The following is a 19,665-nucleotide window of genomic DNA, read 5'->3' on the forward strand; positions in this document are numbered from 1 at the left end:
ATAATAAAGGCAGGCAAAGAAAAAGATGTGCTGCACATTTAATTATGTTCATCTATCTTATTCTATATGCGTTGGCTGTGCTGTTCTTTTTACATCTCTTTGCAGGTGATAAGGCAGACTGAAGATCGATCGATCTATCTATCTATCTATCTATCTATCTATCTATCTATCTATCTATCTATCTATCTATCTATCTATCTATCTATCTATCTATCTATCTATCTATCTATCTATCTATCTATCTATCTATCTATCTATCTATCTATCTATCTATCTATCTATCTATCTATCTATCTATCTATCTATCTATCTATCTATCTATCTATCTATCTATCTATCTATCTATTTTTAAAGACCAGATCTGCAGAGAAAGAAAAAGATAAAAGTCAATTTAAAACATTCTCTTATTCCACCTGAGCTGCAGCTCCTCAAGAGTTACCAATGTTCTACAGCTTTTACACGAAGGTTTCAGTTATGCTGTGATTAAATTAGATGTTTTGCTACAATTATTATGACTGAAGAGTAGAGCATAAATGCAGTGAAGATTTTTTAAATTATTTTTCTAAAAGAAAGTTGAATTTTTCTTTATGATTTCATTTTATTATATGTAACACAATCCTGATAAAACATGAGGTATCAATACTTTTACAAAACACTGTTGTTCTCCGCTACACATCTCTGTTATTATGTGATAAGAATTAGAGATGTGTACAGCTTCTCTCAAAACAACTTCTGTGGTTTGGAATTGAGAGTAATTATAAGTGTTTGCTCAGTTTGCTTCACTAAAGGAAATTCATCTACTCATTCTAAAACTTTCTTGCAGCCACATTTTTACTCTTGTAAAACTTTTATGGGCTTGCGTGAATATTGTACATTCCTCACCAGCCTTATTATGAAATCATCTAGACTGACGTTCCCAGATGCGGGCTCCCTTTCAGAAATATCAGAGATGCATTGATTTGAAACACCATTAAAACCACAATCTGAATGTGCCTGAACTTTGCTGATTTTTAAGCTGAGACAAAAGCACAGTTGTTAATTTTTTTGCCATGGCAAACCTCTGCTGCTGATATTGATGAATTTGTTGACATATATGTTTCCCGCAGGACTTTGATTTGTAATCTCAGCTTGCACGGCAGCCTTGGTTTACAGCCGAGGTCTCGACGTATGGACACACGCAGGTACACCACAGACGCCTGCTGTGCTCTGCATGAAAAGCCTCATTTAGAGCAGCACAAATCCCATGTGCATGGCAGTAATTACCACAGTTTTTCTCTGACACGCCATGGTCATTTACAAGATTAACCAGTCATAGATAAATAAATAAATCCTTCATGAATGTCTCTCCTAAACATTAAAGTCCACAAAGAAAGTTTATGTAAATATATATACACACACACACACATATATATATATATATATATGTATACATAAAATATGTGTGTAAAAATTTTTAAAATGTATGTTAAAATATGTTAATACTTGTTCTATATACAGTGCCAATGCATTGTTTCATGAGAAGAGTTAAAAACATCAATTTTCATTTAAAAAAAATTCATGTTCACTCATACCATAAAAGGCAAAGATCTAAGTCAAACCTAAACCAAATTATGTATTACAACAATATATGTATATGTAATTAATATAACTGTACTTAAACAGATTATAGAATTAAAGGGTTTAATTTAACCATTAAAATCCGCGGTCATACTTTAGATTGGTCCCTAAAAATTGGAAACATGACAAGGAGTGCTCCAATAATGTGCAGCAAAAGTTAAAGATTGTTGAATGTCTTTTAAAACGTAAATATACATTTCATTTGTACAAGGAGATGTAGAAAACCTAGAGGTGAGTCGGCATATTATGTCAATTATAACATATTGACAGTGAAGCTGCTATGAGCATTAAGCTCTTCTTCTGAGTTTTTCACTATTGAGATTTTTGGCAGAAAATCAAATTTTGTGGATATTTAGATAATATCTATGGTGTTATTTTACAATGTTTGTAGTCTTTTGTCCTATTGTGCAGATACATTACCTTTCATGTGCAAAACCTTACATACATTTTGTTTTTTTTAAAAAATTGAAGAAAGGAAAGGTCATATCACTTGATATTGTTGCATCTACAACAAATTAAAGCGTAAGGGATATGTTTTTTTTCCCTTATGCAATGTTTTTGTTCTGCAATAAAATAATAGTATATTATGTATAGACAATATTTAAAGATGGATTCCAGTGGATAACATCCTCTCAGGGAAATTATTCCTGCAGGTAGAGATGAGGTCATTCCTTGTCAGCCAGTAGAAGCTGCTCTGTTGGCTCAGGGTAATTATCTGCAGGCACGCAACAGACTAACCGATTTGAGGTTGGCCCTGACAGTGTGCATACCCCTCCAGCTTTTTTCCCCCCCCTACCGCATGTTTTACCATCCACCTCTCTTTCGACAACCTCACCAGTTGTGAAGGGGTCATATTTATCTTACTAATCATTCTCACTTTGCATTCCACTGAAGATTTGGGGTTTCATTTAGAAAGTAAGGCAGGGCTTTCATTGAAACATGGAGTCATCCACACTAATGACTTGCAGAAGAGTGCTCCATCTCCTCATCTGAGTAAAGATAAATCAGATTTCAGTTTAGGAGCAGCTCAGGACCAAAGACTTTAAATGTGGCATGATTACAAAAGGAGAGAAAACTCTTCAGGCAGTGAAATCCTGCCCTCTGGTGTCCAAAACATCTCACCCATCTTGCAAAATAAAAGGGTGCATTAAAGAAGACGCACATCTTTTCCATGAATCAGAGTAGTTTTTGAAAGCAAATAAAATTTTATAATTTATATATAATGCATAGTCATATAACTTTTATATTTTATAAATAATGAAGATTCAAATATGTGGACAAAGCTTGTGGCACAAACTAACTGATGGATCACCTCCTGCTGCAGTGTGAGCACTCTGATGCTCAGCAGAACCTTTTTACATTAAGTAAAAAAGAACATTTCTAAAATTTTCATTTTCTTTAAAAAAAAAAAAACAGTTTTAAATATCACCCTTTAGTTTGACAGACTGCATGTGATGTAAATATATTAACTTGCAATTACAGCAGAAATGAACAAAGTACACCCAAGCTGTAATAAGTTCTAAGAACAATATTCTGTACTTCTTTAAAAGTTGTTTAATTCAAATCAAGTAAAAACATATGTGCCAAACCTTTTTCTATCCTGTTTCTGAGGGAAAAAACTATTTCTAACTGAACATAGTGACAGTTGTCCATTTTAAACTTTTTAGATTTAGAAATGCAAAATCATGCATTACTAAAGACAGAACCTCAGTGGATTTAAGTGTGGACTTTAGGATGATGACAACATTTTCATTTTGTTTTTCTTTTCAGGATCTTTTAAATGTGAATTTGCTAATAAGCTTTATGTTAATCTCATGCTGCATAACCCATGTGCACTCAAATTGAAGGCTATAAGCTAAGGGCCAGACATCCTCCTACAGGGTTTTCTGGTAAAATAGCATAATCAATGGTTCCCTTTAAGCCAATGGTCCATGTCTTGAAGAAGCAAAATAGTCATATAGTATCACAAATTTGTTGTAGGCCAGCGAATACTAGATAATTTCAGTGTTTTTTTTTTTTTGTACCATTTGTTTTAATGGGTCCCATGATGATAGCCATGTAAAAAAACCCATGTGTGTACTATGGTTGTCATTGTCTGATTAGTTAATTCATGATTTGAGACATTTAAATGTGGGAAAATTATCAAAAAGACAAGAAATCTGTCAGAGGGTAGCACAGCATAATACATCCCAACTACCTTTGCCTGGGATTTTAAAAATATTTTAAATGTGACAACTGAAATGCAAAGATGAGCCCTTTAAGTTACATTTGCTTACCGCACACAAACCCTTAAAACAAATCCATCCTAAATTTCTTGGTTTGGCTAGCATTCAAAGGACTGTCTTTTGAAGAATCTCATAGTGATACACCTTAATAATTATGCTCCTACACTGATTGGGCATTAAAGAATAATTAAAGTATTAATTAAAGCAAAAAAAAAAAAAAAAATCAAATAAAACAAACCTACCCTCCATGTCAAACCAAACTGATCCAGTAGTTCATGCTGTCAGGAATCCAGTTTGTGTGGTCTGTTTTTGTGTTTCCTTTTTTCCTCCACCAGGTGGTGCGCCGTCCTCATTGGGCCTACCTGCACACCTGCAGCTCGTTGCCTCATTACCTGTGGAGTGTTCTTAAGCTGCTGACTGCCACTACCTTGACGCTAGAGTGTTTACCAGTTTGGGGTACTCTAGCCATGCTTAGTTTAACAGAGTCTAACCTGAGTTTTGTTTTGCCACTTTGGGTACTCTAGCCAAGCTGAGTTTGGCTAAGTCAAATGGAGCTTTTTGTTTACCTGAGTTTAAATATTACTGTTTTTGTCTTTGCCTCTCGGCAGGAAGTCATCCTGCAAACTGGATGTTTGGGACCTTCACTCCCCAGGAAGGATCTTCTGAGAACCAAACTGAGCTGAGGGTTCAAGTTTGTGGTTTGGATCAACCTTTTACCCCAAGGATCGTCTGGGGCTTCTCTCTGAGCAGAGGATTCATCTCCACAATAACCCGTTCAAGTACCGCAGGAAATCTAAGTGGCAGTCAGCTTCTCCGTTCACCAAGGAACAACCGCAATCTGGGTAAAACCTGTCCACCCTCCATCAACAAGACAATCACTGGAACATCCCACACAGACTGGATTCAATGAAGGACACCTTTTTCTGGAAATGTGAGTCTGCAACCTATTCCTCTTCTTAAAGTCTTCAAGATTCTAATTTCCCACTGAGCCTGAACTAACTGCAATGCTTTCCCTAACTTTCCAGTTCCGGTTCGACAGTGTTCAGAGCAGCACTGGACTCTTCTCATTATTCTAATAAACCTGTTAGAATAACTTTTCCCTGGTCTCTCTGTTTGGTCTTCTGCATTTGGGTCAGATCTTTAGTTAAATCATGACACATGCAGATCAGGTCAGCAGGCATAAAAAATACTATACTTTTCAGACAACTGAATCTTTTTTCAGTTATTTTATTTTACTTTATTGCATATAACAGACCAAAAAGAAAACAGATTGAAAATACAAAAACTACACAATTGTCATTATTACATAGTATCAGCAAATAAAACATGATTTTGCCAGAAGATGGAATTCCACTTTAGGGGAGGCAAACCCAAAAGATAATAGTTACACAAAATGGCTTAATTGGTTTTAAAAACAAATAAAAAGGTATAAATTGATCTCCAAAACTTACTCAACATTTGACATCTTCATATATGTAACAGAGTATATATTTAACCTGATTCTGTGCAAAAGTGGTCACAAAGATCACCAACATTAAGCTGTATTTAAGCAGATTTAACATTAGACAAATGTAAACAGCAGACTTATTTAAAATGAATAACTCAGTCTTTCACAAATGGAAAATTAATATATGCTGTCAAGAGCAGTATACCACAGCTCCTCTGTCATCTGAAGTCACATTAAAGTCTCTCACCCATTTCGTTTTTAAAATATTTAGAGGTTTTAAATCAACTAAGCAAAGAAATGACTATTTCCAATTATCTGTTATGACCACGGTTTTATTGTTAAAACTGCATCTAATAGTGATTCTGTCGGGAGCAACTAAAAAACCCCTTAGATGTAATAACATGAAGCTACGAGGTGTAAGATACCGGGCAAAAGTGTAAATTTGGGAATACCAAAGCAAACAAGTATTCAAGTATCGCTTTCAAGGGTCCAGGGTGTAACCTGTCTCTTGCCATTAGAAACCCAGAGATAGACACTGATATCATTATAACCCTAATGGTTTAAGCAGGACTGGATGGAAGAATCAAAATAGACAAATTTAATCTTGGGTTTTTGTTTGTCCCTAATGACCCTATTAGTCTAAATTAAATCTAATGACCTCTTTGTATTAATTAGGAGGAAAACCTAAACCACTCAGTCCTCAGGAGTAGTGCTTTGATTACTTTTATATTGACATTATGGATATGGATCTGGGAAAACCCATTCAGTCTTGACATCCAAGATTTTGCTGGGTGAGTGACTTCATAGCAAAGTCTAGCTGGTCTGCTCAGTAAGTGTTTAATTTAACTGAAAGATCTTGCCCAAGCCACGCTGGGAGGGTAGTTGGAAAAGATGGTGATGGATGCTTGGTCATAGTTGAGAGCACCACCTGTATACCTTGCACAGCAAAATATTTCCTCATAGTCCTGGTAGTTGTGGAGCTTTTCAAAACTCGGACAATGTTACCCCTTGGCTTATTGGATTTGCCAGGTTTGGTGCGATCTGTCAATAGGTATGTCTATATCCATATCTAGAGCCTCCTTCAATAGCTTTGTAACAGAAGTTGTTGTGCATTTAGTAGCTTCCTGATTTGACCAGTATATATAAGGTGTACAAATATTTGATCATCTCCTTCTTCCTTCTATATCGATGCATTTCTCTTGTAGACTTTTTGATTCCTTCTTGAGTGTGCTGACAATACTGTAGACTTTCCATTCCATATCTTTCCATATCTTTCACTTTCCCTTTCATCAGCTCTAGGTCTGACTAGAGCATAGCGATGTGTAATTTAAAATGTAATTTAAAATTGTATGCACCGTGATCATCTATCTTTCTGGTTCTTTTCCATGAAAAGAGATCACTCGGGACAAACTCTTAAATAACTCTTCATAACTTATATGTATTAAATAACTAGGAAACATTGCAACAGGTTCTGATAGAAATTGTAATCTTACTCAGATCAGAGAAATTGCTTAGAATGGACAGAAGGCGGCTGCTCATCTCCGGGCTCACCTCTCAGGAAGTGGCCCCGATTAATAGTTAAAAAGGCATTTTATACATCTCCAGTCTGCCACACCATATTTACATCATACACATTAGCAGATGATTAGACATCCATGGCTCCAGCCTTATCAAAATTTTACACTTTGTTCTTAGCTGAAGGACACCGCTCTCAAATCTTTGCCACGTACAGAATAAAGATAACTGTATATCCAGACAGAGGAACTGTCCTAATTAGATTAAATATTGTGGGAAAAAACATCAGTTCTGACATGCAACAGACAGCAAATACCAAGGTGTAATAAACACAAATCTTCAGTGATAATTATCCTAACAGTTGCATCATACATAATGATGTAGCCTAATACAATGGACAATTTCTTCTAAGTAACATATAGTCATTTAGGGGAATCTAGGTTTGGATAACCACTGACTGATGGTGCAAGTCTCCTACATTAAGTCTTTGTACCTGAGAGTAGATTATAAATAGGAGAAAAATAGTGACTGCATAATTTTCCCTTAAAACAATTTAAGAACAAATTTGTTTTTATGAACAGTTCTTGCATGGCATCATTGTCTCTGTGATAAAGGTGAACCAGCAAAAAAGTTTTATGTAAGTAAATTAGGTATATCATTAGATCCTTTTTATTTTCTAAATTGTATCAGTTCACTTAAATTATTAAGCATATAGTAAATTAACTTAGGTTATATGAGGCTGGGAGGAAGGATAAGCAACTTATCCGTAAGGTGATGTGTACACAGTCTGTGAGGATTGGCTGCTGCTCTGAGATTGCTTTTGGTCCTCTGGAATGATCTTGCTGGAGAAGTAGTAGTAAACAAACAGGAAGAATCCTACATGCAGAAAATGGATTGATTGTTTCTTTTTGTTATTCTGATGTTATTCTGATTCAGGGCTGAAGATGTTTATTGTTATGTATAGGCTTACCTTGAAAAGAGTTAAGGATGGTGAAGATGTAGTAGGAGGGAAGGAGCATAGGACCGTAGCTAAAAAATGCAAACCCCCATGTAATTCCCAAAAGGCAGAATAAACCCAGAAGAGAGAAAATCCTTGTCTTGGAGGACTCCTGGGTTTTTTTCTCTTTAGATGCATAGTGTTTGATATGCACTATGGTTACTATAAATATGGTTAAAGTGAAGATGAACACAATGCTATAGTAACCAATGTTTACACCTAAGTGAATGGTAGAATCAGGGATCCAGCACCTGAAAATCATGAAAGAAATGCATTTATTTTATAGCACAACAATCGTATTTAGAATTCAAAATATTGCTTAAAGGTTCTTACATGTTTACTGAGGTGTCGTTATTGCCAGAAATCGTTACGTGATCATATTTGTTTGAGGCAACAAGTCCAAGCACCATAACAGCTGGAAGAACTGAACAACATTTGTTTTTAGGGATTTAATCATCTGCAGGCACACTAATTGTTTTTTTTTTTTAAAGTGATCTCTTACCCCATCCAGTGCAGCAAATCTTGCATATGTAATATTTGACATCTGTTGGAATTTTGTGCAGATTGAAGTACAGGTGCAAAGCCTGCATGAAGAACCAAGTGAATGTGGCAAGCATGCTATAGTGCATAAACGCTGCCATCACCACACATGCTGCAAAGTTCTCCAGGTTAGCAATGGTCTCATTTAATAAAAAGCATAAGTTCAGGAAGAACAAGGCAATGAAGAGATTCATCAGGATCTGTACAGCTTGGGTGGCTTTAGTCTTCCTGCAAGGGGAATTTATCAATGTTAACAAAACATTGGAGAAATAGAATCATTCAAATCAAACGCTATTTTTTAATACTTTTACCGTATGAGAAAATGCATGAAGATAGCCACACTCAGGAAAAATATGGACATGCCACAGCCGGCTTTTGTGATTTGGGTGAGTGCTTCCAAATGAGAGGGACTGATGTTCTCACCTGATGTCTGGTTTCAAACAGGGACATATCTTTAATAAACCTTTTTTTTTCTTTTTTTTTACATATCAAAATTGATTTGAATATTCATAAAAATCTCCTACCATGAGGATTGCAAAAAATGTAAGATGAGAGCATTGGCATGTGATGCTGCCGTTGGACTCTTTCGTCAGGCAACCATCTGTTGTCCATTTTTCTTTGCCACCTGGGGGGGAAGTCGTAACAGGAAGGAAGGAAGGAAGGAAGGAAGGAAGGAAGGAAGGAAGGAAGGAAGGAAGGAAGGAAGGAAGGAAGGAAGGAAGGAAGGAAGGAAGGAAGGAAGGAAGGAAGGAAGACCTGCATTTATAGACTTACAAGATTTTCGAGACCTGTAATGTGAAGTATAAACAAAAAAAATACCTTCTTTACTTGTGCCATCCCAAGATACACAAGTAGCATTAGCTTCAGCCTGTATGGAGGTGGACAAAAAAAATCAGAATTACCGACACCAACTAAAAGTTATTATGAAAATAGTTAACCTCTCTCACCGTATTCACATCACGGAAGTGAATGTCGATGGTTTCTGAGAGGTTGGATATATTTACTCCCATATCTATCCCAAGAATTACGTTGTTTAAAAATAAACTGGTTTTGTTAAGCTGTTGAGATCAAAGAAATCACTGTTAATTCTTCCTGTATCTTACAAAAAAATAATATTACATTCTGATTTTACCTTCTCAATATCTGGGAAGCGCAAAACTCCCGCATATGATCCATTTTTTTTCACAGCCATTTCACTGGCTTCTTTAGAAAGACGTATTGTTTGCATGGAGCCAGTAACCACATCATCCTTTTCCTTAAGAATCGATCACAAACAGAGAATATAAAAGAAAAAATCAGATGGTATCTCAACATGTTTTTATTGTTCTGTTATAAAAGCTGGGTACCTCTACTTTCCCACTTGCATCAAAGCCAATGTTGATGGTTGTCTTATTTTGTTGTGGTAGTCTTTGAATAACTCCAGAAATTTTCCCCATTTCAATGGTTGCTACTTGGGCGTTCCCCATCATGTCCACTATAGAACTCAGATTCTTCATTAAATTTCTGTAATTTTCCATTAACAATAACATTTTCTGACAATGCGATTAGATTGTGCCGATTTTTGTGCAATTTCTAAACCAACCTCACACATAACTTATACTTACACTGCTTCCTCTGAGGTCAGAGGACGATCTGGTGCTCTAAAAGTTAGAGTTGTCCTTTTTTCTTCTATTTTCTTATTCTGTTTTCAAACCAAAATAGCGTACTTAGCTCAAAATGGAAAATGTCAGTATCATAGTTCATTGTGGTGTTAAATGTGTAATTGATGGTTTTTCTTACAATCAAAATGGCAAAGAATGTTAGATGAGAGCATTCACACTTGGCTCCTTTGTCTTCCAAAGTTGTATTACAGCCGTCCATTGTCCAATTTGGATTGGTGTCTGGTTGAAGGCAGAAAAAGATAGGCAAAAGATTTAACTCAACTTAATATATAAAGAAAGATCACCCTCTTAGGATTTGTTTGAAATAAATTGTGAACTAAAAATCTGTATTCGCTGTGATAACCATGTCATAGATTAATATGGGGGAAAACCTGTTTTCCTCCATATTAAATGATTCTAAATCTAAAGTTTGATAGCAACAGGACCACCAGGGGAAGAGACATAAGCATTGCTGGTAGTCGAATCAGGCTTACCCTGCAGTCCATAAAGGGACAGAAGATTGACTTCCCAAGTGGGTTCCAAAAAAATAAAAAGCCGGTCTGACCAACAAATGTCGCATTCTTACTAAGGCTTTAATGTGAAATTACTGAGCAATTATGGTTTCAAAACATTGAATCTATCCATCCATATTTTCCTGTTTGATCTGTCAGGGTCGTGGTGCCGGTGCCTATCTCCAGCACTGTATGGATAATTTCAATAAGAAGTTAAAGAGTTCCTCCTTCTTGGAGGATAGGAGTATAGGATGTATAGGGATAAAAACTGGCAGCAGGATGGAGCAGCGCTGCTGCCTAGCTGCAAGTAGCTCCTGGCAGAGGTGTCAGATAACAAAGTACAAATACTTCATTACCTTACTTAAGTAGAACTTTTGGCTATCTATACTTTACAGGTGTAATTATGTTTTAGACAACTTTTCACTTCTACTATTTAATTTGTTAGTTTTGTTTCATTTCTGCTCATTTTTGTTATGACGTGGTATTTAAAAAAATAAATAAATAAATAATTTGTTTCATCGAAACAATTCATTTCTTTGTGGTTGGACTCGGTCCTGCATTAAGTTGTTGTTCACCACATACCAAATTAAATGTTTTTCAAGATGATGTACAGTTAAATTTGACACTTTTACCATTAGTTATAAAACTAAGAAACTTAGGTAAAAGGAAGTTATCATCCAGAATTGTACAAAAATGTTCCTTTAATAGCATAGTGCAGTAACCATTATAAGGTTTAATATTAATGTTTATTACTCAAGTAGAAGTATATCTTCCGCTGTTTAAAAACACTTTTTAATCAAGTAAAAGTTCCATTTTTAAAACTGATTAAAGTATAAAAGTAAAAGTAATGCAGGAAAAAAGTTTAAGGACAGATGGTTTAATACTTTTGACAGCTCTTGTTCCTTGGTCATACACTCTCTAGCCACTCTGGTTTCCTACCACAGTCCAAAAACATGACTCTTGGGTTTATTGATATTCCTAAATTCCTTGTGTCTGTGTGCATAGTTTTGTGCCTCTGCTCTGCGATAGACTGGTGATATGTCCAAGGTGTAACCATAGACTGCTGGAGATAAACTAGTGATAAACTAGTGGAAGATGGATGGATTGATTCCATTCCAAGCTTTTACAATAAAGACAAATCTCTAGCAGTGTGTCAAATTAGTCAAAATGTTGCAATTTTATTTTAAAACCTTAACCTTAAAATATTCTAAGGTCATTTGCACCCAACAAACTTACCTTCTCTATTTTTAATTGTCCATGATACACAAGTGTATTTTTGTTCAGTTTGCATCTTGATAAAACAAAAATAAAAATCAGAAAATTTCCTTTATCAAGGAAACAATGTTACAAATCTTGTTACCATCTCATTACCAATGTAGCATCTTTGTATTGAATTTTGATGCGTTGTGACAGATTCGATATATTTCTTCCTATTTTAATTCCCAGCACTTCATCACTGAAAAGGGAATCATTGGAGCCATTTTTCTGAAAATAAAATCATGGTTCTGATATTTGCAGTACAAAAAAAAAAACTAAAATTGACATAACTCCAATCATAGCATAAATTCAAACTTACACCAATAATTCCTGGAAAAATCAGAATTCTGATGTGTGTTTCCTCTTGTTTTTTTGCCATTTCAATAGCTTCTTTTGGAAGTTTAATTTGTCTAGCGGGACCGCCGTTTTTTTTCTGGAATTCCCCAAAAAGCTGCCAAAAGCACAGTCAACAAAAAAGTGAAACAATTTTTTTAATTATCATTTTCTCTTTCGTTACCCAAAGCCCCATACCATTACATCTCCTCCAGCACCAAAGCCAAAGTTCATGTCAGCAGAATTTTCTGGTAGCTTAGCAACCACTCCAGTGACATTGCCTATTCTGATTGCTGCTGTTTGAGCTCCTCCCATCTGTTTGGTATAGTTATCCGCCAGGTCCATGATGTTTCTGTAATAGAAAAATAATTATATTAACATTCAGATATATAAATGTATAGCTTCATTGCCACATATAGTGTATGCTTTATGTTATTAAGTAAGCTACTTACAATATTTCCTCTGTGTCTAAAGGTCTGCTTTTGTTTGTTTCAAACGTCATCTCTGGTTTAGACGGCATCTTTGATTTGAAACAAAAGAAGTCTTTTGCTCTCTTGCCCAACATCTCACCAGTAGCCCTCATAATTCAAAATAATCAAAACCACCATACCATGACAACGGCAATAAATGCATGAAGAGGGCATCGGCAGGTGACATTTCCGGCTGTTGCATTGGTGTCACAATGATCCATGGTCCAGTTTTGGCCTTTTGTACAAAAATAACCATAAAGACAATATTATAAGACACTAAATCAGAACAATGAGATATACTTAAATTTACAAACAAATGTATCACAATCTTTTATGGAGGGTTAATTGAAATACATTTACCATGAAACTGTAAATAAATGTACCATTAAACAACACATTGAAAAATTAATTTACCGTTTATCTACCTAATACATCACTAAATAATCCATTGTTTCTTTTAATAAAACCGTGAAATAAGTCTTTAAATATTTCATGACATACCTAATTGACTGGTAAAGGTCTTAAACAGTTCAATGCTGTTAAATTAGGAGATATAAAAGTACACCAATAAATATTAATCTGAATAATTTCTAATTTTCATAATTTTTTTTGAAATGTAAAAACCAAAGGTACTTTCTTGTAGTTGGGACTAAAGAGTCATTTAAGTAATTTCTATCACCCCCCCTTCTATTACTTCCACCCCCCTGCCCCCCCAAGATGGTTATTACAGGTCTTTATACCTCACAACATGACCTTAATTTGGGTACTTTTTTATTCTCCAGCATAACTTGAGAAAGCATGATGTAATATTAAGAAAACTTACAATATTTTATATTTAAAAGGCTTTTATTTCTTACCTTTGCTATCAGATGATACACAGAAGACACTTTTTTCGCTCTGGAATAGATAGTTACAAGCAAGGAAAAATATGGAAAAATAAAAATGAAAGTTTAACTTCTTTCTTAATAATTTTTAGGAAAGTTTGTTGCAACTCTTTACCGTGTCTACATTATTGTAGAGAATGTCAATTTTTCCAGAATGATTGGTTGGTCCTATTTTAATCCCCAGGACTTTATTGTTCAAAAAAGAGCTATTTGACTCAAATTGCTGCAAAACAAAAATGGTGGATATTTATTAATGATATCAACATTTACAAAAACAGATATGAGATTATATCTCTTCTTACTTTAGGCATTCCTGGAAAAAGCAGAACTCCAATGTATTTGACCTTTCGCTCTGATGTTATACTATCATCTTTCTTAGATATTGTAATGCTGAGAACGATATCCATCTCCACGTCATTGTTTTCCTTTAGAAACTTGGATGAGGAGAGTTATGTATTGATGAATACTTAATCCACATACAGTATAAACACATTGTTATTCTCTTTATGTTCCTTATTCAAAAGAAGGTGCATACTTGTACTTCCCCATTGGATGTGAAACCAATATTCAATGTAGTCTTATCTTGATCTTGTTGTAGTCTAGCAATTGTCCCCGTTATTTCACCAATTTTAATGAATGCGGTCTCAGAATCTCCCATTTTGTCAAGGTAGGAGCTAAAATTGTTCATAATATTTCTGTAATGAAAACAAAATTGATTAGGGTAGCTCATTGTCACTGATAACATTATGCAACTATTTTGCATTAATAATACAGCCTCTGTTAGTGTTCATTTCATCCTTGCATTTGTTTCACTAAAGAAATACATTTACATCGATTTATTTAGACTCATCTCATTGCTTAAGTGCTGAAAAGTTAAGTTCCGATGATTCCCAGCCAGGTCAGAAGCTTCACAAGGGATTGTTTTTACACAAGATGTTATTTTAAGTCCAAACTCAAACGTGTATTCAATCGGATCTGTCAATCAAAACACAAATGGTAAACCACCTCCATTTATACAGCATGTTTGTAGCCATACTAACCACTCAAAGCTTTAAAACCCTGCAGCCGTTATCACCCAGTCACACTCTCAAACAGATACATAGAAGTGTAATAGCAGGAAGCTTGGATTACTAAAGACAGTTATTCCTCCCATAGAGCCACAGCTCCCCCTAACATGCACACTAGTAAATACATTATATTGAGGAAATGCTTACAGAGATGTTTAATTAAAAAAAATGTTATAATAGAATACCTTGATGAGTCTGTGACTCATTACATAGTTTAGAACAAGGGTAACCCAGACTCATTCTGATATTTCTGCCACCTGCCAAAAAAAATAAAAAATTGAACAAATATAAAAAAAAAACTAAAAAAAAAGCTATGGTTTTGCACAGGAAGGTTTGTAGCAGTAGAATATAGTTACCTGGATTTAAGCACTTGTGAACGTTTAATATAGTCTCTATAGAAGAATAAAGCAAGCAAATAGAAAATATTAGAAAAGATTTTAATATTTTAACCTAAAGAGGAAAAAGTTTAACTGTTTAGTTTTAAAATCAATAATCTTCAATAGTACCTGTTGAATTGTGGAGGTCTGACATATTGCATGAAAAATTGCTCATTGGTTTTAGTATGACCACAATATCGTGCTTGTGTAGAGTCCCTTCATTTACAGTCAGCCTGTAAGTGCTATTAATGAGTGGATCTATTTTGGTGCTGCAGGAAAAATATTCACTGCTACAACAATCTAGAAAAAAGAATCCATGACATTAAACAATAAGGATGGAAAACTGTATTCATTTAGGAAGGTGATGACGATAGGCCAGCTAATAGAGAACTTTACCTGCGTTAGCCTGGTTTGCCTTGATGTTGAAACAAAGCCGAGTTTCATATAGTTGTTTAAAGACAACAGCTAAAAAAGTAAACAAAAGCAAATAAAAACTGAAGAATCATAAAACAACAAGAACAAAAAGTATAATCAAACAAACAAACAAAAAAAAATATTTCTTGGGACTTTCTTTTTTTTAACAATTAATCCAAACTGACCTGATGGAGGAAAGGGATTATGAGTATTCTCTTTAGTACTAATGAAAAGTAGGTTTTTGAGCCTGCGTTTACCCCTCATTCCTGTAAAAATATAGGAAAACATATAAAGAACACATAACTGTCCAGGCTGAACCTAATTTGTTTTTTGAAAATCAACCAATGATTTGGTTACTTACCTGAAGCTTTGCAAACACGATTTTGATTCCCAGGTTGGTCCGATGGTTCGCAAGAGACCCTTTTCACACAAGTTGTCATTTTAGATCCAAACTCAAACATGTAATCAATTTTACCTGCAAATTAAAACACAAGCAGAAGTGAACTGAATTTATATAATACCTTTACAGTCATACTGACCTTTCAGATCTTTTAAAACCCGCCACATTTCCCCAAACACAATCATACATCAATGGAGAGATTGATTGCAACTTGGGAATACGCTCCCAACTGGTCAAGGACACATAGACTTGCGATTGGAGAAAACTGGAATCAAATCTACATTCTTCAAGATGACTGCAATTACCATAGGGCCACAGTAACCCTAACATGCACACTAGGGAACACAATGTAAACTTAATGTCAACTGAGGTTTCATTAGAAATGTTATGGTAGAATACCTTGACAAGTCTGTGAATCATTATTAATACTTAAACATGGATTATCCAGGCTCAGTCTGATATTTCTGCCACCTGCAAAGAAAAAAAAAAAGATTTAAAAAAGCAGAGAAAGAAAGGGTAAGAAGGGGGATGCTTCAGGGCTATGCGTTCATGGAAGATGTACTTACCTGGCTTTAACCAGTTGTGAAGGTTTCTTATGAACTCTTTAGAATAATGAAAACAACAGTAGACAAGATTAGAAGAGGCACTCAGTGTATGAGGGACTTAAAAAAAAAATAAATAAATAAATAAATAAATAAATATACATATATATATATAGTTTTAGTACCTGTTGAATTGTGGAGGTCTGACAGATTGCATGAAAAATTGCTCATTGGTTTTAGTAAGACCACGATATCGTGCTTGAGAAGAGTCCCTTCATTCACAGTCACCCTGTAAGTGCTGTTACTGAGCTGATCTATTTTGCTGCTGCAGGAAAAATATTCGCTGCTACAACAATCTGGAAAAAAAGATCCATGACATTTAACGTTCAAGATGGTACAATGTCCACATTTAGGAAGGCAAAGATTGGCTAGCTAATAGAGAACTTTACTTGCGTTAGACTGGTTTCCCTGGATGTTGAAACAAAGCCCAGTTCCATTGACTTTATGAAAGAAAATGGCTAAAAAAAATAAAGTAAGCAAAAGAAAAATTTAAAAAATGACAATTATTAAACAAGAAAAAATAAATAGCAAGACATTTTTATTTTTGTATTATTAATTTTTATGTCAGGATTTCTTATTTTTTTTACACAATTAATCCAGGCTCACCTGATGGAAAAACAGGATTGACTGCAACTTCTTCAGCACTAAGAAAAAGTATGTTTTTGAGCCTGTGTTTTTTCCCTGTTCCTGTAAAAATATAGAATGACTTAAAAAATACTACACATAACTAGACACAAGATACTATTGCGTCTTCTAAAAAATTAAATGTTTCCTTACTGACCTGAAGCTTCACAAAAGTGGTTCTGGAGTAAAAACCCAGAGCAGAGAGCAAATATCAAAACTGGGATCCAGTGGTGATTTACGACCGACAGCGACATTTTCCAGAAGAGTGCAGGATGGCAGGAGCATAAAAATGGGGCATAAAGGGAGAATTAAAGTATCAGAGCTTGTGGCTGCCTCTCTCAGATGACTCGATTGTGTATCATTACTACAATCCATCTTCTGTGACATCATTACCATTCTTATTTGACTTGCAAATAAAGAGTGGGAGCCATTTACCACAGGGATCCTTTAGTTACAGAAGGAATAAAGTTAGTATTAGTATAACAGGAGCTTTTACAGTTTTTTTTTTTTTTTTAGTATTGTATTATCCTTTAATAATAGTAATAGCAAGGTGCCATATTATTATCATACAGTAGATGTTGACTATGTTTACCATTTCCTTTAGATTCTACCTGCCTTAAGTGGAACACTTCAAGTATTTTGGGGAATTGTTCACAAATGGGGGGTATTGAAGTTTTAGATGTAACCGTTCAGTTTACTTGTTTTACTGGCACAGCCATAAATCCTGAACAAAGACCCAGCCTCCATAGAAGAGGCTGAAATGAGCATCTTCCACTGGACAGCTGGGTACTCCATCCAAGAGCTGTCATTTGCTCAATACCAAGAAGAAACATGGGTCGACCCGTTAACAGTTGGTATTTGGTTATCTTCCCATTGGCAAAAAGAGCTGGGTCTAACCCCTGCTGGCAAGCTGTGTGGCCTCTGTACCCCTGCAGCTTGTGTGTCTGGTGACACCATATTATCGCACTTTAATCTGTCTGAATTATTCTTACCAATGCTGTACCATATTTATAGAATGTAAACAGAGTTATTTTCGGCTTGTTAGATCATAAGCGACTGGCACAGTGTGTTGACATCCTTATGTTGCGCTCAATGGTATCACATAAATTAGTGGGTTAACCGGGCTCTGGCTTTTCCCACAGCATGTTGATCAGAGCTGAGGCGATTTTAACATGGGTCACCTACTGAGTCATTTACCCTGGATTGACACGGGTCAGTGAGCTGATCCCACTTCCACTAAAAGCTGATTGTTTCCGGGTTTAAACGTTTCTTTCCCCAGCCAATGGGAAAGGGGTATAAGAGGGTTTTCCAGACATGCCCCACCGGATGCTCAACATGTTCTGGTACTTTGAGAACACCTTGGCCTTCAATAAAAATGTGGCAGGAGGTTTGATTGGAAGGATTTTTATTTTCAAATTTTCACCATTCATATTTGCATTTTTCAAACATTTTATTTAGCATTTAATATGTGGATGATCATCTCTTCTTAGTGGTCAGGAGTTTGCAGCTTTTTCTAACCTAAAATCCCTTTTACTACTTGCACCAATTTTCATGCATATGTTTTTTAAGTTTCTGTTTTGGCATCTTTTATGTATTTGCATCAGCTTTGTGTTTGCAGGACATATCCAGTTTTCCTATTTTCCATGATGCAGCTTTTCTCCTTTGCATCTTTGCATGTTTTGTGGGTTTGTGTTGTAATTTCTCTTAACACCTTAATTCCCTTAGATTATACCCTTTAATTCCTACAGCAGAACCACATTAAAACAATATAAGAATCACATGACATTAAAAACTGTTTATAATTCTTTAATATAACAAGGTAGGGCAAATAGTTGATATATCAACCCTGAGGCTACATGCAGTCGAAAGAACAAACAGGCCCCTATCTCCAGGGTGCTCCAGCTTTTAAACTAACTGGACTAATTTCCTGTCTGACAATGAGTACTTTCTTAGTGAGTTGGTGAGAAAAACTGAACTAAACTAAAATGATTTGTTTGCTACAAAGGGTGTTACCTGTTAACAACAAATGCTCCCTTATTACATGAATGTACACTCACCGGCCACTTTATTAGGTACCCCATGCTAGTAACTGGTTGGACCCCCTTTTGCCTTCAGAACTGCCTCAATTCTTCAAGGCATAGATTCAACAAGGTGCTGGAAGCATTCCTCAGGGAGTATGGTCCATATTGACATGATGGCATCACACAGTTGCCGCAGATTTGTCGGCTGCACATCCATGATGCGAATCTCCCGTTCCACCACATCCCAAAGATGCTCTATTGGATTGAGATCTGGTGACTGTGGAGGCCATTTGAGTACAGTGAACTCATTGTCATGTTCTAGAAACCAGTCTGACATGGCGCATTATCCTGCTGAAAGTAGCCATCAGAAGTTGGGTACATTGTGGTCATAAAGGGATGGACATGGTCAGCAACAATACTCAGGTAGGCTGTGGCGTTACAACGAAACTCAATTGGTACCAAGGGGCCCAAAGAGTGCCAAGAAAATATTCCCCACACCATGACACCACCACCACCAGCCTGAACCGTTGATACAAGGCAGGATGGATCCATGCTTTCATGTTGTAGACGCCAAATTCAGACCCTACCATCCGAATGTCGCAGCAGAAATCGAGACTCATCAGACCAGGCAACGTTTTTCCAATCTTCTATTGTCCAATTTCGATGAGCTTGTGCAAATTGTAGCCTCAGTTTCCTGTTCTTAGCTGAAAGGAGTGGCACCCG

The 19,665-nt window shown here is 35.7% G+C and overlaps 1 protein-coding gene across 1 annotated transcript; it reads right to left on the reverse strand.

The window, feature by feature from the left end:
* Positions 1-7,093: 7,093 nt before the first annotated feature.
* On the reverse strand, positions 7,094-17,245 carry LOC119787573. The gene is made up of 35 exons (XM_038291530.1): positions 17,079-17,245; positions 16,904-16,984; positions 16,687-16,755; positions 16,423-16,593; positions 16,262-16,297; positions 16,095-16,166; positions 15,657-15,770; positions 15,481-15,561; positions 15,278-15,346; positions 15,011-15,181; positions 14,861-14,896; positions 14,690-14,761; positions 14,268-14,412; positions 13,973-14,132; positions 13,740-13,871; positions 13,553-13,660; positions 13,411-13,450; positions 12,694-12,788; positions 12,536-12,603; positions 12,282-12,435; positions 12,070-12,201; positions 11,865-11,978; positions 11,730-11,784; positions 10,121-10,221; positions 9,946-10,022; positions 9,688-9,844; positions 9,474-9,596; positions 9,289-9,399; positions 9,161-9,209; positions 8,866-8,966; positions 8,653-8,771; positions 8,304-8,569; positions 8,135-8,225; positions 7,775-8,052; positions 7,094-7,680 (listed from the first exon to the last, which is right to left on the reverse strand). The coding sequence occupies exons 1-35, from the start codon at positions 17,173-17,175 to the stop codon at positions 7,565-7,567; spliced, it is 3,861 nt and encodes a 1,286-aa protein (XP_038147458.1). The 5' UTR covers positions 17,176-17,245; the 3' UTR covers positions 7,094-7,564.
* Positions 17,246-19,665: the final 2,420 nt, after the last annotated feature.

The sequence above is a fragment of the Cyprinodon tularosa genome, unplaced genomic scaffold (assembly GCF_016077235.1).
Source record: "Cyprinodon tularosa strain WSP-4 unplaced genomic scaffold, ASM1607723v1 ctg3, whole genome shotgun sequence".
Classification (NCBI taxonomy): Eukaryota; Metazoa; Chordata; class Actinopteri; order Cyprinodontiformes; family Cyprinodontidae; genus Cyprinodon; species Cyprinodon tularosa.

Excerpts from the sequence above, each read along its gene's own strand:
- LOC119787573 (XM_038291530.1), bottom strand. The coding sequence starts at position 17,175 with ATGTCGCTGTCGGTCGTAAATCACCACTGGATCCCAGTTTTGATATTT. Across the intron at positions 16,167-16,261 it reads TCACAACTGGTTAAAGCCAG|GTGGCAGAAATATCAGACTG; the intron begins GTAAGTACATCT and ends TTTTCTTTGCAG. Across the intron at positions 7,681-7,774 it reads CATCCTTAACTCTTTTCAAG|GATTCTTCCTGTTTGTTTAC; the intron begins GTAAGCCTATAC and ends TTCTGCATGTAG.